This window comes from Ochotona princeps, chromosome 33, assembly GCF_030435755.1.
Source record: "Ochotona princeps isolate mOchPri1 chromosome 33, mOchPri1.hap1, whole genome shotgun sequence".
Taxonomy (NCBI): Eukaryota; Metazoa; Chordata; class Mammalia; order Lagomorpha; family Ochotonidae; genus Ochotona; species Ochotona princeps.
The window spans coordinates 452,408-471,354 of record NC_080864.1 but is presented as its reverse complement, the minus strand read 5'-3'; the positions used below and the strand labels follow the sequence as shown (position 1 = coordinate 471,354).

Genomic DNA, 18,947 nt, shown 5'->3' with positions numbered 1-18,947 from the left:
GGGCGGGGGTGGGCCTGCAGGGGACAGGGGAGGCCAGCACTGTGGCACAGGAGGGGAGGCTGTCCACCCAAGGGGTCCTCCCCCCAGGGTGCCAGGGCTGCAGGCGGCGGGATGGGGTGCAGGGAGCGGGCGGGGACGCCCGGGGTGAAGGGCCAGGCACCGCAGGCCGAGCCCCGCGGCAGGGCTGCTGGCGGGCTGACCGGCGCCCGGAGCAACCTGCACTCTGGACTGGACCCGCCTGAGCTAGCCACAAGGCACCCTCTTCCGCCCGCCGCCGCTACCGCCTTCGGCGAACCGCCCACCTCTCGCTCCAGCCAATGGGAGACGCCACAGCCCGTCCGTGGGCTGAACCACCCAATCGAAGCTGCGGTTCGAGTCAGCGCCTAGAACCAAGCACCAATCGGAGCGCCGCGGCCGCCGGCGTGAAGCAGAGAGGGGAAGCGGAGACTGACCAGTAGGCGTGCACGTTTCAGGTGGCCAATAAGCGGCGGCGTCTCGGCCGCGAGCTGACAGCTGCTTCTCCGCGGAGGCCGACCAGGGTCCCGGGTTCGAGCCGGAGGCCCGGGAGAAAGGAGGTGAGCCTTTCCGGGCGCTAGAGGGGCGCGCCCGGGGCGGTGATCAGGAAGGAGGCGCGCGGACGGGCTGAGCTCGGCTGCGCGGTGCACCGGACGTGTGATGTCTCGGGGCTGTGGCAGTTCCTGCTTCTGAGGGCGTCCGGGTGGCCTTTGGGGCGAAGACTTCCTTCCGACCCCATCCGCAGCGACTCTTGGAGACACCGGAGAAAACCAGTGTTTCCAAGTCCTTGATGGAGCTTTTCTGTCCAAACTGACTGAGCCAGTGCCTGTCTGCTGGTTCAAGCCCCACGGCCCCCAGCTCCTCCAGGTCCCTGCGGGGCCCGGCTGCAGCCATGCTGGGAGCTCCCCCTGGGTCTGCTGGTTCAAGCCCCACGGCCCCCAGCTCCTCCAGGTCCCTGCGGGGCCCGGCTGCAGCCATGCTGGGAGCTCCCTCTGGGTCTGCCACTTGGGTAGGAGGAGGGACCTAGCTGCTTCAGCCACCTGCTGCCTTCTGGGGTGTGTGTGAGCAGGGCACTGGGTGGGAAGTGGAGCAGCCGGGACACAAACTGGTACTCCTATGGGATCCTGGCGCTTGAAGATGAGGATTAGCCAGTTGAATCACCGTGTCAAGTCCTCAAATAGATAAATCTTAAATAAATGACTGAACAAGGCGGCAGCGGCCGTGTGGTGGGGGCTCAGTGGACACCTGGGGCTAATGGTCACTCCTTTCCCAGCCTCCTGCAGGTAGCATGCCTTTGTGCCAGCGAAGGGCCACCCCCAGGGGTGGCCAGTTGGACCTGGAGGAAGCTGCGCCCATGGCTGCCAGTGGGGGCGTGAAGGTGCTGTTGCACTGGGCCGGGCCCCGCGGCGGGGAGCCCTGGGTCACCTTCAGCGAGGCTTCGCTGACAGCCGAGGAGGCTTGCATCCACATCGCACACAGGATCGGTGAGTGCGGGGCGCTGGCCGCGTGGTGGGGGCAAGGGGTGGGCATGGGCAGAGGCAGGCCGTCACTCGTCTGTCCTTCCTCTCCTGGGGTCCTTGGCCGAGTGGGCACCTACTGTGGTCAGCCCCCCCATCTCTGCCACTGTTGGGCACAGTCTGTCAGGACACTGTAGGAAGCCAGGGCTGTTGGGAGAAGTTTATCAGTGGGGTGGGGGGAGATGTGAAGGAGACAGGTTGCTGTGACAACAGGGCGCTGTGGGCTTTTACTGAGAAGGCAGAGTTACAGAGAGGAGGAGAGACAGAGAGAAAGATCTTCCATCTGCTGGTTCACTGCCCCAGTGGTTGCCATAGCATGGGCTGAAACCAGGAGCCAGGTGTCTCTTCTGGTCTCCCACATGGGTACAGCAGCCCACGCCGTTGGGCCGTCCTCCACTGCTTTTCCAGGCCGTAAGCAGGGAGCTGGGTGGGAAGTGGAGCAGCTCCGACATGAGCCGGGGCCCATATGGGACGCTGGTAGGGCAGGTAGATTAGCCTGGTAAACTACCACCCCGCCCGGCTACCCGCTGTCGCTCTGGCTTCCGAGTGAATAGAAACAGCTAAAGCAGAGGTATGGAGGCCCTCACAGCACCCCACCCTCATGACCCCACGGAACCCCGGCACCTCCACACACACTCCACAGCAGCATCTGGGGCTGAACCCTGGGGATGTAGGCAGTGCTCCGGCTGTGACATCTCAGCTCATTGGTTGCCGGGCCTGGGGTGGCTGCTCTCATTGGCTGGGAAGGCCGCCTTGCCCCTTCCAGCTGCAGGTGCACCCAGTGCCCCCCCAAGAGGCTGCAGGGCTAAAGAGGAACTGTCCCCCAGTGGTGAGGCTGATGTGGGGTCACGGGGCCTGATGAGCCCCCGCCAGCTCCGCCTAGTAAGCTCTCACCGGCCATCGCCTACGTGACCGGAAGGAGGAAGAGGCACAAAGAGCTTGTCGTGCCTGGCCGGGTGACCCGGCTGTTGATTCTGAGAAACTGAAAGCGGAAGTAGTGCAGAGCGAGACGGTAGGGAGCTGCTGCGGTTACGCCACAGTGAAACAGGCCCTCCAATCAGGGGGCCACAAAACTCAGCCAGCCTAAACCAGGAGCTTCTTCTGGGTCTCTCACAGGAGGGCAGGGTTCCAAGCACTTGAGCCATCCTCGGTTGCTTTCCCAGGCTCATCAACAGGGATGTTGGATCGGATGTGGAACAGCCGGGACGTGAACTGGTGCCCTGCCGGCATTGCAGGTGGCAGCTCTACCTGCTGTGCCATGATTCAGTGCCCCGATCCCAGCAGCGTGTAGGGCTGCTATCCTAGGGTGGGTGTTGCTGCTGTCCTAGCAGGGAACCTCCCTGACTCCTGCTGGGGTAAGAGAACGTAGATTTGTGGACAGTTGGATGTGGGTCAAGGGGTTTCACCATCAGCGTCCGATCCAATGGCTGTGTCCTAGCTGCAAGGGATGCTGGGAGTTGTAGTCCTCCTGGGAGGCCACAGTTTGGTCAGCATGTGCTCGGAGCCTGAAGCTATGATGAGGGAGGGCGTGTGTGTTGGGGCACGGGGGCTCTGGGAGCCCTGACTTGCTGTCCGTCTGTTCCAGGCATCACTCCACCCTGCTCCCATCTCTTCGCTCTCTTTGATGCCCAGGCCCAAGTGTGGCTGCCTCCAAACCACGTCCTGGAGGTGTCCAGGGACGCGGGTCTCACGCTGTATTTCCGCATGAGGTGGGTGAGGCCGCGCGCGCACACACACACACACACACACACACACCCTCCTGAAGCCTTGTCCCCTTGGCAGCTTGGCCAAGTCCTAGCTCGGTCCCAGCTGTTTCCTGTAGGTTTGTGCTGGGTGTTTGCTTTCTTTTTGTTTTTTTACAATTTATTATTTACTTTTATTGGAAAGGCAGATTTACAGACTGAAAGGCGAGACAGAAAAAAAGCCTTCCATGCACTGGTTCACTCCCCAAGTGGCCGCAATGGCCGGAGCTGAGCCTACCCGAAGCCAGGAGCCAGGAGCTTCCGCTAGGTCTCCCACACAGGTGCAGGGTCCCAAGGCTTTGGGCCTGTGGCTTTTCCAGGCAACAGGCAGGGAGCTGGGTGGGAAGTGGAGCAGCTGGGACCCAAACCGTGCCCATATGCATCGTGACGCTTACAAAGTGAGGACTTAGTCACTGAGTCATTCGCTGCACGCTTATTTCCCCCCACTCAACTTGTTTTAAAAGTTTGTATTTATTGCAAAGGCAGGAAGGCAGAGACGAGGCCATCTCCAGATGTTTGCCGCACCCGGAGCTGGGCCAGGCTGAAGCCTAAAGACAGAGCGGTGCAGCCTGGGTCTCCTGCCGGGGTGGTGGCAGGCACCCAGGCACAGGGGCCTGCCACGGTCCTCCCTGCTGCCTGCCAGCGTGTGTCTTGGCTGGCAGCCAGTCACGCTCAGAGCCGGAAGCTGACCCGAGGTGCTGCCATGTGGGATGTAGGGGTCTCAGGTGCCCTGCTCTCCCTGCTCCGGCAGGTTCTACTTCCGGAACTGGCACGGCATGAATGGCCAGGAGCCGGCCGTGTACCGCTGCGGGCCACCCGGGACCGAGGCCACATCGGAGCGGGCACAGCAGGGGCTCCAGCTCCTGGATTCTGCCTCGTTTGAGTACCTTTTCGAGCAGGTTTGAGCAGAGTGACGACTGTCTGGGGTTGCGGGTGGATTCCCAAGCTCCCACCTCCCTCCCCAGGACAGGCCGGCTGATGTGTGAACCAAAAGCGTTAGGGTGGACCGAGGACGCTGGCTGGTATTGCTTAGCAATGCCTGCCGCAGGCAAGGGCAGGGGTAGAGAAGGTGTGGGGGGGTGTGCTGTGCATCTGGGTGGTCCGGAACATGGTGGTGGCCCCCTTCCCCTCAGCGCCTAGACCACGGGACTCTGAAGACCCCTGTCCGGCTACCTCCCACCTTCCCCCATCCTGCTCCCTTCCACCAGGGCAAGCATGAGTTTGTGAATGACGTGGCCTCGCTGTGGGAGCTGTCGAGCGAGGAGGAGATCCACCACTTCAAGAATGAGAGCCTGGGCATGGCCTTCCTGCATCTGTGCCACCTGGCGCTGGGCTGGGGCGTCCCGCTGGAGGAGGTGGCTGGGAAGATCAGGTGCCTGGGCCGGGGCGCCCCTCGGGGAGGCGGCAGGTGCCTGGGGGTCCATGCCCTGTGCTCTGCACTTCTGACCGGCCGCTCGGTGTCCCTCCCTCCTTCTGCCCTGCTCTGGCCACAGCTTCAAGCACTGCATCCCGCGCTCTTTCCGCCAGCACATCCGCCAGAACAACGCCCTCACCCGCCTGCGCCTGCGCCGCGTCTTCCGCAGATTCCTGCGGGCCTTCCAGCCGGGCCACCTGTCACCACAGGCGGTCATGATCAAGTACCTGGCCACCCTGGAGCGCCTGGCTCCCCGCTTTGGCTCGGAGCGCGTGCCCGCCTGCCACCTGCGCCTGCTGGCCCAGGCCGAGGCCGAGGCCTGCTACATCCACGACCACAGGCAGAGCCCTGCGGACCCCTGTGACCCTGTGACCCCCAAGCCCCCCACGCATGAGGTGCTGGTGACGGGCACGGGTGGCATCCAGTGGCGCCCAGTCCCGGAGAAGGTGAGAGCCAGGGCGCCTTCCCTCCACCCTGCGGCCTCCCAGGTGGGAGGGCATTGCCTGCTCCACGCTCGGTGCCTCTTCCTGGGTTGGCAGGATCCCAGCGGGGGCAGCGACAGCAGAGAGGGGCATCCCCGGGCCAGAGCCAGCCTGTCTGGGAAGGAAGGCAGGGCCCCCAAGGACGCGCCCTCGGAGCAGCCCGCATGGACCTACTTCTGCGACTTTCAGGACATCACGCACCTGGTGCTGGGCGAACACCATGTCAGCATCCACTTGCAGGATAACCAGTGCCTGGTGGGGCCCCTGGTGGGGCCGGGCTGGGAGGCTGGAGGGCCGCTGCGTCCTGCGACGCAGGTCTGATGGCCGTGTCCGGCCCCTGCCGCCCAGGAGCTGAGCCTGTCCTCCCGGGCCGCGGCCCTGTCCTTTGCGGCGCTGGTGGACGGCTATTTCCGGCTCACCACCGACTCCAGCCATTACCTGTGCCATGAGGTGGCACCCCCGCGCGTGGTGATGAGCATTCAGAACGGCATCCACGGACCCCTGCTGTGAGCGGCCTGGCCTGCTGGGGAGGGAAGGGTCGCCACAGCCGTGGGGCTCGGTTGGTGATGTGGGTGTGGACAAGTCTGTGTCATTGTGCATGAGCCCGTGTGTTCGCATGCGCGTTCTCTTAAGTGCTTGTGTATATGTTTTGTAAGATTGATTTTTTTTTTAAAGATTTATTTTATTTTTATTACACAGTCAGATATACTGAGAGGAGGAGAGATAGAGAGGAAGTGGAGCTGCCGGGATTAGAACCAGCGGCCATGTGGGATCAAGGCGAGGACCTTAGCCACTAGGCCACGCTGCCGAGCCCTGTAAGATTGATTTTTAATTTTTATTGCAAAGTCAGACAGACTGTTGCGGCCACTTGGGGAGTGAGTCATCAGATGGAGGATCTTCCTCTCTGTCTCTCCTCCTCTCTGTATATCTCACTTTGTAATAAAATTTTTTTTTAAGTTCTATTTACTCTTATTTGAGAGACAGACAAAACAGAGGTCTTCCCTCCGCTGGTTCACTCCCCAAGTGGCCGCAACGGCCGGAGCTGTGGCAGTCCAAAGCCGGGAGCCAGGAGCTTCTTCGGGGTCCCTCTCATGGACGCAAGGGCTCTAGGTGCTTGGGTCACCCTCACTGCTTTCCCAGGCCACTAGCAGGAAGTTGAATCAGGAATGGAGGAGCTGGGACTTGAACCGGCACCTGTATGGGATGCTGGTGCCGCAGGCAGAGATTCACCTGCTGTGTCACAGTGCCAGGCCCTCTGTGCACATGTCTACGTTTATGTGTTTGCATGGAAGAGCAGCAACATGAACAAGCGTGCCACATCCCAGAGCCTAGCCAGGCCTAAACCAGGAGGCCAGAACTCCAGCCGGTTCTTGCCCCAAGGAGAAGGGATTCCACCAGCTGGGCTAAGTGCCCACTCCGTGCCTCTTGGCATGTCTGATGCCATGCACAATGAGTGGCATCGTGTGTGTGCGTGCCTGCACAATGTCCACACTCCATCCAGCAGCGGCCCAGGCAGCCTGATGGTGCCCCCGTCCCCGCAGGGAGCCGTTTGTGCGGGCTAAGCTACAACCCGTGGATGGCCTCTACCTCATCCATTGGAGTGCCAGCCACCTCTACCGCCTCATCCTGACCGTGGCCCAGCGCGACCCGGTGGGCACGGGCGGGGGGCCCTGGGCGGGGGCTGGCTCCCCTGCCTGCCTGGATCCTGCTCATAGCCCCCGCCCCGGTCCCCCAGGCACCTGGCGACAGCGCACAGAGCTTGCGTCTGCGCAAATTCCCCATCGAGCTTCGGGATGGAGCCTTCGTGCTGGAGGGCTGGGCCCGCTCCTTCACCAGCGTGCGGGAGCTGCAGACGGCCCTGCATGGCTGCTCGCTGCGAACCGGGGAGGACTGCTTCCCCCTGCGACGCTGCTGCCTGCCAGGGCCTAGAGGTACCCGGGCCCAGGGTCCATCCCTGCGATGGTGCTGGGGAGGGCAGGGCTGAGACAGAAGGGCCGTGTGGCCTCACACCTGTCCTCGTACCCCTGACCAGAGCTCTCGAACCTCATTGTCATGCGTGGGCCCCAGGCCACGTCCAGGCCTTTCAGCCTCAGCCAACTCAGCTTCCACCGGATCCGCCAGGATGAGATCTGCCAGGTGGGTGTGCAGGTGCAGATGTGGCAGAGGGCGGGTATCAGCCCTTAGGGACCAGGTCAGCTGCCCGATGGCCAGCCAGTACCAGTGTCCTCTGACCTGCTGTCCACAGCTGTCACACTTGGGCCAGGGCACAAGGACGAATGTGTACGAGGGCCTCCTGCACGTGGGGGGCCCCGAGGAAGACCAGGTGGACAGTGGGGAGCCGCCAGCCCCAGCCGGGGCCCAGGGCCAGGAGCTACGGGTGGTGCTCAAAGTGTTGGATGTCAGCCACCATGACGTTGCCCTGGTGAGCCTGGTGGGCAGGGGCGGAGCTGGGGCGGGGCTGGCAGTGCACAGGGGGCAGTCAGGCTTGCCACTGCCACCTGACTCACCTGGCCAGCCCGGTCCTCACAGGCCTTCTACGAGACCGCCAGCCTCATGAGCCAGGTGTCCCACGTCCACCTGGCCTTCATGCACGGCGTCTGTGTGCGCGGCTCGGAGAGTGAGTGGGCTCCACGCCGCCCCGACAGCCCCTGGCTCCCTTCCTGATAGAACCCTGGGCTACCCTTTGACCTTAACCTAACCCTGCCCCCGATTATCCTAACCTTGATCCTGTATCCCAAACCTGGCTATGCCCCAATTCCATATTGACGGGGGTGGCGGGGTGGGGCCGGGCGACCTGAGTGGCTGGGTCCTTGCAGACATCATGGTGACTGAGTTCGTGGAGCACGGGCCCCTGGATGTGTGGCTGCGGCGGGAGCGGGGCCGCGTGCCCATGGCCTGGAAGGTGGTGGTGGCCCAGCAGCTGGCCAGCGCCCTCAGCTATCTGGTACGTGTGTAGGCTGTTGCTGGAGCCTTGGTCAGGGTGGGGGGCCCAGGATGTGTCCTGCAGTTTCCCACAGATCCCGTGAGGGCTTACTTACCCTGGATGGGCACTGCCCTTCTCTGACGCTGCCTCTGAGCACCCCCACATGGCCTGGGCACCCCACGTTCTCAGACTCTCCTTCATCCCTGTATGCAGTGTCTCTAGGGTTTTTTTTTTTTAAGATATATTTTTTTAAATTTTTATTGGAAAGTCTGATATACAAAGAGGAGGAGAGACAGAGAGGAAGATTTTCCATCCGATAATTCACTCCCCAAAGGCCGCAACGGCCGGAGCTGAGCCAATCCAAAGCCAGGAGCCAGGAGCTCTTCCGGGTCTCCCACGTGGGTGCAGGGTCCCAAGGCTTTGGGCCGTCCTCCATTGCTTTCCCAGGTCACAGGCAGGGAGCTGGGTGGGAAATAGGGCGGCCGGGACTGAAACCACTTTTCATATGGGATGCAGCACATGCAAGGCAAGGACTTTTAGCCACAAGGCTACCACACTGGGCCAAACTTTTAAAAATGTGTTTTTATTTATTTCAGAGAGAGAATCTGAGAGCTGTCCCATCCCTGGTTCATTCCTCCAAGTGTCTGGGACAGCCAGAGCTGGGCCAGGCTGAAGCCAGGAGCCTAGAGCTCAAACCCAGGGCTCTGGTGGGAAATAGCCCCTAAGTCCTTAGCAGTCGCCACCTCCAGGGTGCAGGTTTGCAGGAAACTGCAGGTCGGAAGCAGAGCTGGCATGCAAACCCTGGCACTTGCTCCTGCTAGGGCTGTGGGTTAGCCGCTGCGCCCAATAACCCCTCCACCCACACCTCATTCCTTGGTTCGTTGTGCAGCTGCTGCAGGCCCAGGGTGCAGGGGGCTGGTCCAGCGCCCCTGGGATGGGCATGTGCTGGGCTGCTCAGGCCTTCGTGCCCCTCGGCCAGCAGCTCTATAAGACAGCCCCTGCTGGGGCCCCAGCTGCTACCTCCTGGTCATAGTGATGGTAGGGCTGTCCCCGTGGGTCGGGGGGATAGGTAGGGTCTGTACCCCTCTGTAGAAGCCTCAGCCCTGCTCTGTATCCCTCCCAACTCACCCCCCAGGAGGACAAGAACTTGACCCATGGAAACGTGTGTGGCCGGAACATCCTGCTGGCCCGCCCTGGGCTGGCTGAGGGGACCAGTCCCTTTGTCAAGCTCAGCGACCCAGGCGTGGGCCTGGGGGTCCTCTCCAGAGAAGGTGAGTGGCCTGGCAGTGTGGCTGGACACAGGGACAGACTTACCCTACCTTTCCTGTCCCCCATTGCGTCCTTGGTGACCTCCGACCCTTGCCCCCAGAGCGGGTGGATCGCATTCCCTGGACAGCCCCCGAGTGCCTGCCTGCCGGGGCCGGCAGCCTGAGCCCTGCCGCTGACAAGTGGGGCTTCGGGGCCACGCTCCTGGAGATCTGCTTTGATGGGGAGGCCCCCCTGCAGGGCCGCAGCCCCTCCGAGGTCAGTGGGGCTCACCACAGGAGGGGGCTTGAGCAGGCCTGGGCCCGGGAGAGGCAGCCAGGAGCCCGTGTGAAGGGCACAGGCTCTGGGTGCTCAGGGGGCTGTGGCCTGGGGACGTGGCGGGAAGTCGACTGGGATGGGCAGGGTCTCCCCTGCCCAGCCTCAGGTGTCTCGTCTATAAAATGGAAATGAACAGAGCAGGCACCCGCTTGGTCTGCCTCACTGCTGCGTGTGTCCTCTGTGTGTCCCTGTGTGTCCCTGTTCCTGTGTGTCCTATGTCTGTGTCCCTGTGTGTCCCTGTGTCTGTGTCCCTGTGTGTCCTGTGTCTGTGTCCCTGTGTGTCCCTGTGTGTGTGTCCTGTGTGTGTGTCCCTGTGTGTCCTGTGTCTGTGTCCCTGTGTGTCCCTGTGTCTGTGTCCCTGTGTGTAGGGGTGTCTGTGTCCCTGTGTGTCCTGTGTCTGTGTCCCTGTGTGTAGGGGTGTGCTCTGCCTGGGTGCGCATGCCCAGCATTGAGGCGCTCACCCCCCACTGGCACCTTTCCCTGCAGAAAGAACGGTTCTACCAGCAACACCACAGGCTGCCAGTGCCCTCATGCCCTGAGCTGGCCGCGCTCACGGGCCGGTGCCTGGCCTACGAGCCTGCCCAGCGCCCGTCTTTCCGCACCGTCCTGCGGGACCTCACGCGGCTGCAGCCCGGGGGTGAGTGCCGGGGCTGGGCACATGCGTGGGAGGGGACAGAGCCAGCTTTGGCCTCACCGCCCGGTACCCCTCCAGATCTGGTGGGTGTCTTGACCATGAACCCAGACTCCCCGGCGTGTGACCCCACGGTTTTCCACAAGCGCTACCTGAAGAAGATCAGGGACCTGGGTGAGGTGAGGGCGGTGAGCCTGCAGGGAGAGGCCGCCGGGTGCTGGTGGGGAACTGGGGCCCGAGTGAGTCTCAGCTGGAAGGAGGCCCAGGCCCCTGAGATGCAGCGGGGGCGTCCGCCCTGCACAGCCCTGGGACCCCAGTGCACCTTGGCTCCCTGTAGGGCTGCAGATCCTACAGCGCAGACCTGAGTGGCGGGTGCAGGGGCGCAGGGCTTCCCCAGGGGCTCCGCGGGGTGCGGCTGATTGTCCCTCACGCTCCAGGGCCACTTCGGCAAGGTCAGCTTGTACTGCTACGACCCCACGAACGACGGCACGGGCGAGATGGTGGCGGTGAAGGCCCTCAAGGCCGGCTGCGGGCCGCAGCTGCGCTCGGGCTGGAGGCGCGAGATCCACATCCTGCGCGCGCTCTACCACCAGCACATTGTCAACTACAAGGGCAGCTGCGAGGACCCAGGTGGGCGGGGCGGGGGCGGGGCCTGGGCTGGAGGGGCGGGCCCACAGGTGGTGGGCGGGGCTCCCTGGCCCAGCCGCAGTCAGGCTCCTGTGTCCACTTAGGTGACAAGTCGGTGCAGCTCGTCATGGAGTACGTGCCCCTGGGCAGCCTGCGGGACTACCTGCCCCGGCACAGCGTCGGCCTGGCCCAGCTGCTGCTCTTCGCCCAGCAGATCTGCGAGGTGTGCCCGCAGGGCCTGTCCCCTTCCAGCACCCGCGGGGCTTGTCTCCTGTCCAGCTGCCTCCCATGGGTCCCCCTGCCAGTCCCTGTCCCCTGCCAGCTGCCCTCCCGTGGGTCCCCATGCCAGTCCCTGTCCCCGGCCAGCTGCCCTCCCGTGGGTCCCCATGCCAGACCCTGTCTCCAGCCAGCTGCCCTCCCGTGGGTCCCCATGCTAGGTGTGCCTGTCCAGCCCCTGCCAGCTGCCCTCCCGTGGGTCCCCATGCTAGGTGTGCCTGTCCAGCCCCTGCCCTCCTGCCCTTTCCCCTCCGGGTCGGCCATCTGGTCCCTGCTCTTCAAGTGCTGACCCCCACCCCGTGCCGTCCCCAGGGCATGGCCTACCTGCATGGGCAGCATTACATCCACCGAGACCTAGCTGCCCGCAACGTGCTGCTGGACCATGACAGGCTGGTCAAGATTGGGGACTTCGGCCTGGCCAAGGCCATGCCCGAAGGCCACGAGTACTACCGCGTGCGCGAGGATGGCGACAGCCCCGTGTTCTGGTGACCAGGCTGGGGGACCTTGGACACCTGGGCTTGGGTGGAGCTGGACAGGGCCTGGTGTGGGGGCGGGACAGTGGGCGGGGCTCAAGGTCCCTCCCTGCTGCAGGCTGAGTCAGTCCCAGGGGAGGGCTCCCTCTCTCCTGCCCCCAGGTACGCCCCCGAATGCCTGAAGGAATCCAAGTTCTACTACGCTTCCGACGTGTGGTCTTTCGGTGTCACTCTGTACGAACTGCTCACGCACTGTGACTCCAGCCTGAGCCCCCCGAAGGTGAGGACCAGCGCCCGCACAGGTGGGGAGGGCACAGGGCAGGGGCCCTTGACTGGCAGGCGCCCCTCTTGGGCAGGAGGGCGTCCCCTCCTCGAAGGGTCCGTGCCCCCTGAACTTCACAGGTGATCAGAGTGACCTGCTCTGTGGCCTGATCCAGACTGCCACCCGTGGTGGAGGGTGCTGGCGACCCATTACATGGATCAGGAAAGCCGAGGCCCCTTAGAGCATGCAGCCCAGCGGCTGTCCCTCACTGCCTCCTGACCCGGCCTGTCTTGGTTTGTACCCTAGAAGTTCGAGGAGCTCCTAGGGCTCACTCAAGGCCAGATGACGGTTTTGAGGCTGACCGAGTTACTGGAACGTGGGGAGAGGCTGCCGCGGCCCGACAAGTGTCCCTGCGAGGTGAGGCCCTCTCGTCCCTTCCCTGCGCCCCCGGCCTTTCTACCTCGCCCCCCCAGGGCAGCACCTTCCCCTCCGCTCCTCTCCCACCCCCAGGTCTACCTGCTCATGAAGAACTGCTGGGAGACCGAGGCCTCCTTCCGCCCCACCTTCCAGAACCTCACGCCCCTCCTGAAGACGGCCCACGAGAAGTACCAGGGCCAGTCGGCTTCTGTGTTCAGCGTGTGCTGAGGTGGCGGGCGGCAGGGCCCCGAGGGACGGGACCCTGAGGTTGGGCCTGCCCTCTTGGTTCCTTCGCGGGAGCCGGCCTGTCCCGCTGGCACTGGTCGGGCCACCATGCCCCTTGCAGTGTCTGAAAGGTGCAGCAGACCCCCAGCCCCTTCAGGCTTCCCAGGGCGGCGCTCCTGCTCTGTGCTCAGTTCCCAATGAGGGACCGCCCCTCTTAGGCTGCCTGCGAAGCCTTGTGACGTGTCATTTCCAAAACGCGTAGCATGAGCACCACACACACAAGTACTCAATAAACTTTTTATATTATTTTTTTTTATTCTGGTGTTACCTCTCTCTTTATGTACTTGAAAGGCAGAGTTACACGGGGGGGACAGCTTCCATCTGGCTGGTTCGCTCCCTGGATGGGCGCAAGGGCCGGGGCTGGGCCAGGCTGAAGCCGGGAGCCTGGAACTCCGTCCCGGTCCCAAGCATTTGGGGCACCTGCTGAGTGGGAAGTGGAGTAGCCGGGACTGAGACCGGCATGTCCACCAGGGAGTGACACCTGAACCTCCGGGGCCACAGGTTGAGTCTGACTGCGAGAGCCAGGATGTTGTAGGAGTTCGGGGAGTAACCCAGCAGGCAGCAGCCCTCTCCACTTGTACCTCTGAAAACCAGCGCCATGGCTCAATTGACTGATCCTCCACCTGCAGTGCCAGCATACCATACGGGCACCAGGTCAAGTCCCCGCTGCTCCACTTCCCACCCAGCTCCCTGCCTGTGGCCTGGGAAAGCAGTGGAGGACGGCCCAAAGCCTTGGGACCCTGCACCCGCGTGGGAGACCCGGAAGAGGTCCCTGGTTTCCGGCTTCGGATTGGCACAGCACCGGCCGTTGCGGTCACTTGGGGAGTGACTCATCGGATGGAAGATCTTCCTCTCTGTCTCTCCTCCTCTCTGCATATCTGACTTTGCAATAAAAATAAATAAATCTTAAAAAAAATGTGAAGATTAAAAAACAAGGCAAAAATCCAAACCTGTTCACGTTTGCCTTTAGTCCAGGGCAATTTCTTTCTTTTTAAGAACTGTTCATTGATTTATTTAAAACAGTAACAGGGAAAGAAATTTTCCATCCAGTGATTTATGTTTACTCCCCAAATAGCTGCAACAGCTGGAGCTGGGCTAGGCTGGAGCCAGGAGCAAGGAGCTTGTTTCTCCCATGTGGAAGCAGGCACCCAAGCACTGGGGGCCATCCTCGGCTGCTTTCCCGGGGGCACCAGCTGGGAGCAGGACCGGGGCGGTATTCTCCGGCTTCCTCTCTCTCCCCCACTCCTGCCATTTGTCACGCACTCCTGCAGCGTCACCACCCTGATGCCATCTTGTGGCAACAGGTGCCGACTGCCAACTGTCTCGAACCAGTTTCGCTTTTCAGGCGAGTGTCCGTTGTGGGCGGCTGGGTGCTCTCACAGGAACCCTAGAGCAGCCCAGACCCCTGGGGCCCGGGGGAGGGGAACACTGCTTTATCTGAGAAGTTTTCGAGTAGGCATGGCTTGGAAGCATGGCACAGAAAGCGTGCCTGACTCGGCGGGGAAGCCGGGCTACTCTGCCTTCTCACAAGTTCCAATCTCAGCTCCACTTTAGATCCAGCTTCCTGCCCACGCACAGCCCGGGCCGCAGCGCCCGGTGGCTCGAGTCCTCAGGTGGCTGCCGCCTGCATGGGAGATCCGGGCTGGAGCTCCAATTGGAGGGCTTCCGGCTTCTGCCTGGGCCAGCCCTGGGGGGCACTGGGGGCTGACTCAGCTGCTGGGAAGATTTGTCTTTTGTGTCTTCTACCTTTCCAATAAAAGTTCAAGCCCTGAAGCTGCTTTGAAATCTCTCCTTGAAGCCTCAGGGACGGAACTCTCCCCCTCCCCTGCCGGAAGAGTGGTGTTTCACGCTCCTCCCTGCCCCCACCACACACAAGGGCTTCCCGATGCTGACAACACAGAGGAAGTGGCTGTTCAAACCTCCCCAGGGTTCACGGTGCCACTGAGGCCTGCATCGTAGCGTACCCTCCCCGCCTCCCCCCCACACACGGCCGCCCCTCCTCCCCATTCTAGACACTTCCTCTCCATCACCTTCCAGGCCTGGGGAAGGTGCCACCTCCAGAATTTTGCAAGCCTCACTTCCACCGCAGCCACAGCCACCGCCGCCAGCAGCGCCCCCTCGGCCCCGGGCACACCCTGAACGCACGTTTCCCATGGCGCTCTCCGTGCAGCTGCCAGGCGGGGCCTGCTGGACCTCGCTGCTCCTCTGGTGCCTGTTGCCCCCAGGTGAGGCTGCTTGGGGTCAAGGGGTGAGGGCTGGGGCAGGGAGTGGCGAGGTGGCAGTGAGAGGCGGTGGCTGCGGGCTCAGACAATGCCAACTTCCCCCCTCGTCCCGCAGTCGCCCTGGCCTCTGCGAACCCTTCTGTGAGCCGATAGGGGCTCCCCGGAGGAGGTGGGAGTCCTCGGCCCAGCCTTCGTATTTTTTAGAAAGCAGACTTGCGTGTGTATTTGAAAGGCAGAGAGAGAGAGAGAGAGATCTTCCATCCACTGGTTCACTCCCCAAATGGCCACAGTGGCCAGGGCTGGGCCAGACAGGCCGGGAGCCAGGAGCTCCATCTGGGTCTCCCGTGTGGGCATCCCGGGAACAAGCACCTGCCGCCCCCCAGGCACGCTTCCCGGGCCCTGCCCTCGTCCTGGCCCCATCAGGACCCCTGACCACTGGTCACGTGCCTCTTCCGGTCAGCACCACTATTCTTTTTGACTTCAAATCTGGGCCCTTCCTCCAGGAAGCCATCCTGGATTTTCTCCCACAGTTGGAGCCATCCCGTTTCTCTGTCCCCCCATACCCTGGGTTACTGGATGGCGGGGGCCGACCTGCTGACGTTGGCTACGGGCTGCCGTGGTCCTGCAGGTACCCTGGAGCAGGGCTTCACGCTGCAGGCGCAGCCCCAAGACCTGGTACTGGCTGCCGGGGGGTCCGTCCTGGTCAATTGCACCACCGACTGCCCCGATGCCAGCCACATCACCCTGGAGACGTCCTTCTCCAAGCGGCAGGCCGGTCAGGGCCCCGGCTGGACGGCCTTCTGGCTGGACAAGGTCACTAGCAACAACCCCATCTTCTGTTCCGGCTTCTGCAACGGGTCTCAAATGACCGGCACCTCCAGAGTCACAGTGTACAGTGAGTACATGCGCGGGGCTTGGGTGGAAGTGGCTCTGGGGTCCCGGTGGGGGGCAAGCGAGGGGAGGAACAGCTGGGGAGAGGGTGGGTGGGCTGCGTGGCGGGAGTGGACCAGGGCTGTGACCCACAACTTGACTATGACGGAGAGACAGACAGAAAGAGGTATCCTATGTGTGCTGGGGCATATTCAGTTTTTAAACATAAATGTATTTGAAAGACCGAGTTACGGAGAGAGAGAGAGATGGAGCTTTTTTATCCACTGGTTCCCTCCCCAAATGGTCACAATGACCAGAGCTGGGCCAGGCTTACAGCCAGGAGGCAGCAACTCCCTCGGGGTCTCCCCCGTGGGGAGCCCGAGGCCAGGGACGTGGACTGCCCTCCCCCGCTACCCTCCCAGGTGCATGGGCAGGGCCCTGCCCTACAAGGGGAGCAGCCGGGCCTTGAACCAGCCACTCAGACAGGCGATGGTGGCCACAGATAGACATGTCCCCTCTGGTCTCCGGCTGCACCCGACCCTGGCCCTTGCGGCCCCCTGGGAAGCGACCAACAGGGGGAAGACCTCTGGCTGTTTTTCTGCCTCTCTTTCTCCATAACTTCTGCAGCTAAATTAAAAAATAACAAATAAGAGACAGAGAAGGTAGGAGCGAGGGTAACTGGATTTGGACACAGTCCAGCAGCCCTGCTGGGGCCGGGACAGAAGTGTGGGCAGTGTGTGTCACAGGGGGAGACCAGCAATGCAGAGCTGGCCGAGGGCGCCAGCGTCAGCGAGGGTCAGGTGTGACTACGAGGCTTTGCCCCACGGGACTGGGGAAGGGCCAAGGGCTCTGATGCTGACCCCAGGCCTTTGTCAGGGGCCAAGCCCTGGGTCTGCTCCCCGGTACTCCACGCTGGCTAAATAACCCCCAATTCCTCCTGACTCCTTGCCCACCCCAGGGTTCCCACAGCACGTGGAGCTGGCGCCGCTGCCCGCCTGGCAGCCCGTGGGGGACAACTTGACTCTGAGCTGCCGGGTGCAGGGTGGGGAGCCCCGGGCGCGGCTCTCGGTGGTGCTGCTGCGCGGGCAGGAGGAGCTGAGCCGGCAGCCAGCGCCCCTGGGGGAGCCCGCGGAGGTCATGGCCACCGTGCAGGCGGGCAGAGAGCACCACGGCGCCAACTTCACGTGCGTGGCGGAGCTGGACCTGCAGCCCCAGGGCGTGGGCTTGTTCAGGAACGCGTCGGAGCCCAGGCAGCTGCGAACTTTCGGTGAGAAAAGCAGCTACAATCGCCTGAGTGAAGTAGGGGCACCTTGCACGGGGGTCCCGGGAAGGGGCTGGCCTGAGTCTTGCAGGGGGGGTCTTGCTCTAAACCGCACCCTGCGCCACCGGGTGGGTGTGACCCCAAGATCCTGGCGTTCCTGGGGAGGGGCCTGGGCCTGGGTGAAGGCAGTCCCTCCGTGCAGGCTGGGGTGGGGGACGGTGTGGCCCCCGGAGCACAGCCGCCCCCTGAGGCCTTCTTCTCCCCCACCCGCCCCAGTCCTGCCCGACACTCCCCCCGCACCTCCAGGCCAGCCGGTTCTGGGAGGCAGGAACCTCGGGCCCGGTGGTCTGCACCCTGTCTGGGGTGTTCCCTGCCGGGGAGGCCCAGATCCACGTGCAGCTGGGCGACCGCGTGCTGAGTCCTCGCGTGACCACGGAAGGGGACGTGCTCAGGGCCCAGGCCACGGGCACGGCGCGCTCGAGCCCGGAGGGCGCCCTCCAGGTGGTCTGCACCGTGAGCCTGGGGGGCCAGAGCCGCCAGGCCCGGAGGAAGCTGACGGTGTTCAGTAAGAGGGGCGGGGCTCGTCAGCCGGGGCGGGGCCTTGGCAGGGCGAGGGCGGGGCTCGGCAACCGGGGCGGGGCCTTGGCAGGGCGGGGCGGGGCCAGGTGACCACTGGGCCCTGCGGGTCTGGACGCTCCAGGATGACGCCCGTCTGCAGGCTTCCTCGGGCCGGTCCTGAACCTGAGCGAGGCCAACGCCACCGAGGGCTCCGTAGTGACCGTGACCTGCAGCGCGGGGGCTCGAGTCCACCTCCTGCTGGAAGGGGTTCCTGCCGCGGCCCCGGGGCAGCCCGTGCACCTGCAGCTCAATGCCACGGACCAAGACGATGCGCGTGACTTCTGGTGTCATGCCAGCCTCGAGGTGGACGGGGTCTTCCTGCACCGCAACAGCAGCGTCCGGCTGCGTGTCCAGTGTGCGTCTGGCCAGGCACTCTGCATGCCCTGTGTGTGTGTGTGTGTGTGTGTGTGTGCGTGCTGGGGGCCTGACCACCTGTGCCCCCACCAGATGGCCCCAGGATTGACCGAGCCACGTGTCCGCAGCACCTGGTGTGGAAGGAGAGGACGATGCATGTCCTGCCTTGCCAGGCTCGGGGCAACCCGACCCCTCGGTTGCAGTGTCTGCAGGAACACTCCAGGCGCCAGGTGCCCGTGGGCACCCCGTTCCTCGTCAGGCTAAACCACAGTGGCACCTACGAGTGCCAGGCGGTCAGCCCGCGGGGCATGCACACGCTGGTCGTGGTGATGGATGTGCAGGGTGAGCCTGGCGCCCCAGGAGGACGAGGGAAGCGGGGTGTCCCTCGTCCTGCCAAGCGCCCAGGAGGAGCCACCCACGCCATGTGCTCTGCTTGCACACACACAGGTGTGAACTCGGCAACCACCAACATCAACATCATCATGGGCGTGCTGGGGACCCTGGGCCTGCTGGCTATCCTGGCGGCCTCCCTGTATGTGTTTGGGATGCAGAAACGGAGCGGCAGCTACGAGGTGCAGCGGCCCCGGCCCCAGCAGCCCTGGCTGCCCCTGCAGCCCCTGCATCCCCAGCAGCCCGAGGAGCCCCTGCAGCCCCAGGAGCCCCTGCAGCCCGAGGAGCCCCTGCAGCCCCTGCACCCCGAGGAGCCCCTGCACCCTGAGGAGCCCCTGCAGCCCCTGCACCCTGAGGAGCCCCTGCAGCCCCAGGAAGCCTCGGCAGAAGAGCAGGCGCCTTGAGCTGCCAGGGCCACCGTGGACTCCGGACCTAAGTCGGCGGCAGAGCCCCGAGGCCTCCCTGAAGCTTCCCCCGGGTGCCGTCCCAATAAAACTTCCCAACTCCAGTAGGGAACCCGGCGGCTGGTTTTGCCATGTTTTTCCAACTGGGCGCCTCCATGCAGCTCGGACCCCGCCCTGCGC

At 63.5% G+C, this 18,947-nt stretch overlaps 2 protein-coding genes across 3 annotated transcripts; both read left to right on the top strand.

Annotated features, from left to right (window-relative positions):
- The first annotated feature begins 468 nt into the window (after positions 1–468).
- Positions 469–12,605, top strand: TYK2 (tyrosine kinase 2). 2 transcript variants are annotated; one of them, XM_058657897.1, is made up of 24 exons: positions 469–575; positions 1,289–1,499; positions 3,118–3,241; positions 4,026–4,173; positions 4,483–4,646; positions 4,768–5,134; positions 5,228–5,425; positions 5,519–5,676; positions 6,712–6,820; positions 6,906–7,101; positions 7,203–7,306; positions 7,416–7,592; positions 7,700–7,787; positions 7,987–8,114; positions 9,229–9,364; positions 9,463–9,617; positions 10,164–10,314; positions 10,390–10,487; positions 10,746–10,938; positions 11,040–11,158; positions 11,524–11,696; positions 11,847–11,964; positions 12,253–12,363; positions 12,457–12,605. In XM_058657897.1, the coding sequence occupies exons 2-24, from the start codon at positions 1,304–1,306 to the stop codon at positions 12,589–12,591; spliced, it is 3,546 nt and encodes a 1,181-aa protein (XP_058513880.1). In that variant the 5' UTR covers positions 469–575; positions 1,289–1,303; the 3' UTR covers positions 12,592–12,605. The 2 variants fall into 2 exon arrangements, with proteins under 2 accessions (XP_058513880.1, XP_058513879.1); XM_058657896.1 differs by having other exon boundaries at positions 10,164–10,487.
- A 2,195-nt stretch (positions 12,606–14,800) lies between these two features.
- ICAM3 (intercellular adhesion molecule 3) lies at positions 14,801–18,767 on the top strand. Its single transcript, XM_058657610.1, has 6 exons — positions 14,801–14,873; positions 15,499–15,765; positions 16,699–17,007; positions 17,252–17,566; positions 17,720–17,974; positions 18,067–18,767. Exons 1-6 carry the CDS (start codon positions 14,801–14,803, stop codon positions 18,765–18,767), a joined length of 1,920 nt encoding a protein of 639 aa, XP_058513593.1.
- Positions 18,768–18,947: the final 180 nt, after the last annotated feature.

What these genes read in the sequence shown, in the direction of transcription:
- TYK2 (XM_058657896.1), top strand. Translation starts at nt 1,304, where the DNA reads ATGCCTTTGTGCCAGCGAAGGGCCACCCCCAGGGGTGGCCAGTTGGAC. An exon ending in GGGCAGCTGCGAGGACCCAG is followed by an intron (nt 10,939 to 11,039) that starts GTGGGCGGGGCG and finishes GTGTCCACTTAG; the next exon opens with GTGACAAGTCGGTGCAGCTC. An exon ending in TCGCCCAGCAGATCTGCGAG is followed by an intron (nt 11,159 to 11,523) that starts GTGTGCCCGCAG and finishes TGCCGTCCCCAG; the next exon opens with GGCATGGCCTACCTGCATGG.
- ICAM3 (XM_058657610.1), top strand. Translation starts at nt 14,801, where the DNA reads ATGGCGCTCTCCGTGCAGCTGCCAGGCGGGGCCTGCTGGACCTCGCTG. An exon ending in CTGGTGCCTGTTGCCCCCAG is followed by an intron (nt 14,874 to 15,498) that starts GTGAGGCTGCTT and finishes GTGGTCCTGCAG; the next exon opens with GTACCCTGGAGCAGGGCTTC. An exon ending in GAGGAAGCTGACGGTGTTCA is followed by an intron (nt 17,567 to 17,719) that starts GTAAGAGGGGCG and finishes GCCCGTCTGCAG; the next exon opens with GCTTCCTCGGGCCGGTCCTG.